At 37.3% G+C, this 5,710-nt stretch overlaps 1 protein-coding gene across 2 annotated transcripts in view; it reads right to left on the bottom strand.

Annotated features, from left to right (window-relative positions):
* The window catches only part of LOC109521689 (ribosomal protein S6 kinase beta-2-like), a 42,287-nt gene that overhangs the window by 26,104 nt on the left and 10,473 nt on the right, over positions 1-5,710 (bottom strand). For both annotated transcript variants that reach the window (XM_019879700.1, XM_019879701.1), the window contains 5 exons: positions 4,253-4,321; positions 4,013-4,160; positions 1,876-1,933; positions 1,395-1,495; positions 262-352 (listed from right to left, as the gene is read on the bottom strand). In XM_019879700.1, the coding sequence (XP_019735259.1) occupies positions 262-352; positions 1,395-1,495; positions 1,876-1,933; positions 4,013-4,160; positions 4,253-4,321 (467 nt within the window). The remainder of the gene's footprint in view (positions 1-261; positions 353-1,394; positions 1,496-1,875; positions 1,934-4,012; positions 4,161-4,252; positions 4,322-5,710) is intronic.

The following is a 5,710-nucleotide window of genomic DNA, read 5'->3' on the forward strand; positions in this document are numbered from 1 at the left end:
ACACACACACACACACACACACACACACCCACACACACACACACACACACACACACACAAACGTTTTTCTTTATATTTCAGATAACCCAGAGGAAGCATTTGAAATAAAGAGCAACAAATTACACACGCGCGCGCGCGCTATATTGTCTTGAAATGACTTTACCTGTGTTCTGATTAATGATACATAATGTAATATGAAAATGGATTTTCTGGTATGGCTGAGCGAGTGAGCGAGTGAGTGAGCAAGTGAATGATACTCACATGTACTCAATGGTGCCGCAGAATGTGTGTGTGACGCTTCCATCATGAATTGATTCCTTGCAGAGGCCAAAGTCAGTTAGCTTGATGTGTCCTTTAAATACAATTATAAGAATTTTTTAAAAAAGCACAACAATTGCACTGATTCCATTACAATTAAGTCTACTCAATTGTGGAAATTGACATTGCGATGAATAAAAGCTCATGTTACATCAATAAAGGTACAGCCATGCATGACAAATTTTTTTCAAAACCTTCAGCTAAATAATGCAGAACGGTTTAAAAGGCACAATGACAAGCAAACCCTCCATCAGAAGATTTGAACAATGATAAGGTTCATACAAATACCGGTACAACATTTTTTTTAATGTATTACATGGATATTTTGACAAAGGAGCACATAACAATCTCCTTTGTCAAAATATCCAGAAGCTTTTTGAAATCAAAGATAGTTGTTATAATCTAAGAGGTATTAATCAATACAAAAAATCCAGAACAAGAACAAACATCAAGCAAAGGTGTGTATCAGTAATAGGAGTTAATCTGTGGAATAAGCTTGAGATGGATCTGAAAATGAGTAAATCGTTGGACGAGTTCAAAAACAAATTTAAAAGATTCGTTCAAAAAAACTACATAAAACAAAGTGAAGAAGATAAATTTTACATACTGGTACTTATGAAATATAGTAATACTATGGTTTGTTCTTGTTCTGGATTTTGAACAACTTATTGAATGTATTCAAGAAATGCAGTATATATAATGAATATGAGTCATTTGATATAAAAAGTAGAACGAACAATTATACATATATACAAACCGAAAGGTGTATCAATAGATAAGTATAGTACACAAAAGGGCAAAAGTATTTGATGAAATGTAGATTTCTTCCTTTTCTTTGGTATTGGAAATGATCAATATACATTATTGCACAACAAGGGGTAGGACTAGATAAGTTGTATACTTCTTCCTACTCCATTGAACATATAACTGTGATGATGTTTGTATTACTTACTTTTATTTTCCTTTCATAATTTTGTTTGCATTTTGTCATCTGTTATTGTATGTTTTACATATGTTCAATAAACAAACAAACATGCATGCACTCTAGAGCAAAAAACATTTTGTCAGAATTTTACCTTGGTGATTAAGCATGACGTTCTCAGGTTTGAGGTCTCTGTAAATAATTCCATTGGAGTGAAGGTGACCAAGAGCCAGTATGATCTCTCCTAGATAGAAACTGCCCATGCACAAATGGCTTGAATCAATGACCAAAATCGAGATATCGACATGAATGCTAAAAAGCCTCAGTTTCCTAAATGTGCAAATGGATCGATATCTTGCAACCTACAATGCATATCAAGTGATGGAAAAGGACTAAAAACAAAAATGGGCTTGGACTGTTGATCAGTCGGACCATTGTATGCCTTATCTTTTTCTTTTCTTTTCTGTTGGTGTTGTCGCATTGTTAACTAAAAAATATAGTCCGTACAGAGTGAAAATGGCTGTGATTTGCTATCAGTTTTGTTTTTCCGGACAGAATATGCCATGTCTTAGTAGCAAAATAAAGCTGTATAAAAGACTAAGTTCAAATTTTCTGCAACTCAATAGAGTCCTCACCAAGCAGTGTCCTCCATGAATATGCCTTCCTTTTCCAACTGCATGAATAGCTCTCCTCCTGGTGACATACAACTACATATCAGGTATACAGTCCAGCTCTGAAGTGTACAGTTACAGTGTAACCTCTAAGGTTGATCACAACAAGTACACTGATTAACAGCCTATTTGTTCACATTTTGAAAAACTGTCTCACACAGAGAAATGACAGAAAATGTAACGTTCACATAAGTGTAAAAACTTAAAAGGTTAATAGTGGCTCATGGTAAATTGCTAATAAATAAATATTAAAAAGTGTCATACACATCATGAGTGACAGTTGTAGTGAGCAAATGTAGATTATAGATGCCGCGTGAGTGGCTGCCTTTCCAGCAGCTCCTATATTTTGTTGTTCTACTTCTTCCATTCATAACTTTGCTGCTGTGAATTGGGAATTTCTCCATTGCGAGACTAATAAAGGTTTTCTTATCTTATCTTATTACTGCTTGGGGTTGGAAGGGACACCAAAAGACTATATTATCTTTTTTTTCATCCTTAATATTTAATGTTGATGTCTAAAACTGAGTAGCCAGGACAAAGGTTTGGAGACACAGCTTTACTACATTGCAGTAACTTTCACTTATGGTGAGCTTTATCTAGACTATGTGTGTCAGTCTTACAAAAGCAGAGATGAAAGTGGACTTTTCTGAAAATTGCACGCACTTGGCCGATCGCGCATGAATTTGTTTTCACAAAACGCTATTCAAATACTCAACATTCAACGATTAATCTTCCTTTTGTGTGCACACGTGTACCCTTTGTGGTACCGCTTGCTACTGTTGTTGCGAGTTGCCATTCGTTCTACTAAACCATTAGTCAAACGCCATCATGTCTTCTGTCATTATTACACAAACAAAAATCTCTTTACTGTTACTAGTGTTCGTGCCTCAATATGGCCACGCTTGTGAAAGCAATACAACGAACTCAAACGCATCTTCGTTCAATGTTGTCAACTAATATCTGGATTAATTTTATGCAAATTTTCCTCAATTATCCGGAGAAATGTTCATAAAAATTTGAAAAACCCGGAATTCCGGGAAAATCCGGAGGACTTTCATCTCTGCAAAAGTAAAAGGGGCAAAACACAAATAAGAAATAATTGTGTCGCTGTTCACTGAGTTGACATCTCACAAGATATTGTATTGTGCTTGCGTGACAGCATGCATGACAGTGGCTCTAACTCTGAATTTTTATGCAACAAAAGGGTTGTATTTTTACTCTAATATTTTGGTTAAACTTTGAATTGTACAATGCCTTGGTGTCTCACCTTAAGAGAGTCCGCTGTATTTTATACATATAATGGTGCGTGTTATATTTAGGGATGGGTAACTTTCACATTCAAATTGGTATTGTACCGATTTTTGGTACAAATCGGTACTGGTATTCAACAATTCAAATTTTCTGTATCATTGTGAGCGCGCGTGCGCGCGTGCGTGCGTGCGTGCGTGCGTGTGTGTGTGTGTGTGTGTGTGTGTGTGGTAATGTAATTTATTTAATAATAAGACAATCACACATCACAAGTTTAAAACAAATGAGCAAAAGAGCATGGATGAACAAAGTTAAAACATTTTACAAATAATAAAGTAGAAATAATTCATGCAAACAATAAATAGTAGGTGATGTGAGCCAGCCCCCTGCACCGATTCCTGAGAGGAAGCCAGCCCCAAAAGTCAACCTCCCATGCTAAATGAAGAATGCTGAGAAGTGTGCGGCTTTGTTACAATATATGCTATATTTGTGTGGTTTGGCCGCAGGCGGTTGCATTTGGTCTTGCTCGCTCAACACCTGGAAATGTACTTTTGTGGATGAAAGTGTGCGTCGAGTCATGTCATTATGATGCTGCGTTAAAATGAAGTACGCCATGAAAAGGCAACATTTTCACTCCCACATAATCACAACCTAAAATAATCGGCTTGGGCACGGAAACATGGTACCGTTTGATTTCATGTGAATCGGTGCTTGGTGGTACCAACGCAAATCGAAAAAAGTATTGCTTTACTATGCCTCGTTGTAATTACATTCACAAAGCCCATACGGGCTTCGTCTTTGATTTTAAGAACATGTGATGTACATTGCTTCAGTAGGGCCTTCAGTATCTTACCACTTAAGTACTCCAGGATGAGGTAGAGTTTACCACCAGTCTGAAAGGCGTAGAGGAGATCCACTATGAAAGGATGTCTCACTGTCTCAAGGATCTCCCTCTCTGCTCGCGTATGGGCAGTGTCTTTAGCATTGCAGACAATTTTGGCCTCAATATGAATATATGGAAAAGGCAAATGGTTAGGGACATATTTGGACTGCTTCTGTTTTAGAGGAGGTTCAAGGATGTATTCAAAAGTACCTTTCTGAGAACCTTCATGGCGAATATTTTTCCCGACATGGCACCTTGAACCTTCCTCACCTGAAAAACCTGTAAAGATATTGGATGTTGCCTTAAGGTCACTAACACAGAACAAGTGTTTGTATTATTCTAAACGGTATCCCCATAAAAGTCATTTTCAGGACTGATTAAGATTTTTAATTTTCGCACAAATGAGATGCGGTTATAAATGGAAGGAAGAAACCAAAATGACACAAAACATTTTTGTTTTAAACCTCTAATTGCCGATCAACCCCAACTCTATTGTGAGAAGAAAAATATTACTGATAAATTTTGAATATTTCATACTATATTAATATACTATTGAGTCAGTCCTCGTCACTGATGTACACCATTATGGAAGTGAGCGGTAATTTATTTCTTGTTCCAGTTCAATCTAGGATTATTTTATCTGTAGAATTCTGACATGTATTAATTATCATGCTATTTTGTGGTGGGTATGCCAGTCATCATTATTTCGGGACACCCGAGTCGGTCTCAGTTGTTGGTGTTAAGAACGTACTGAACAGTTACAATACAATAAAATACATCCTGATTTATATCGCACTTTCACAACAGCTGTAGCTGTTCAGTTGTTGGTGTTAAGAACGTACTGAACAGTTACAATACAATAAAATACATCCTGATTTATATCGCACTTTCACAACAGCTGTAGCTGTAATGAAGCGCTTTACAAAACAGTTAACATGTAGTAAAATAATAAACACAACACACAACATAAAAACACGGACAGTCGTCCAACCACTTTCGGATGTGGAACCGGGAGTCGCGGCTTGGAGTTGAAGCGGATTACGTGGGACAGGAGTAGTGAACTAATCTGTTTTTGTCAATGGACGCTACAGCTTCGTGTTTGCTTTCAAAACTTAGCTTGTAGCAGACGTGCACATTTTCAGCATGACGTCTCTGATCCACTGGTAAAAGGACACTTTGATCCTCTCCTCTTTGTTGTGTTGTGTTATTTTTGTTATTTTGACTTCAAGATGGCGCCGCGTGAGTGGCTGCCTTTCCAGCAGCTCCTATATTTTGTTGTTCTACTTCTTCCATTCATAACTTTGCTGCTGTGAATTGGGAATTTCTCCATTGCGAGACTAATAAAGGTTTTCTTATCTTATCTTATTTTCCCTCATACACTTTGTTGATTGAAGCAGTTCGAGATGAAAGAGGAGAAAAACAAAGTGTCCTTTCACCAGTGGATCAGCGATGTCATGCTCAAAATGTGCACACGCCTGCGACAAGCTAAGTTTGAAAGTAAACAAGAAGCCGTAGTGTCCATTGACGAAAAAAAGGGATTACCATAAATTCCGGGCTACAGACCGCACCTCATTAAGAGCCGCATGCTCAGATTTATGAAATCAATTTTGTAATTATATGCGCCGCACCGTACTATAAACCGCTGGCCAATGAGTAGGCGGGGGTTTG

The sequence above is a fragment of the Hippocampus comes genome, unplaced genomic scaffold (assembly GCF_001891065.2).
Source record: "Hippocampus comes isolate QL1 unplaced genomic scaffold, H_comes_QL1_v1.1 scaffold158, whole genome shotgun sequence".
Classification (NCBI taxonomy): Eukaryota; Metazoa; Chordata; class Actinopteri; order Syngnathiformes; family Syngnathidae; genus Hippocampus; species Hippocampus comes.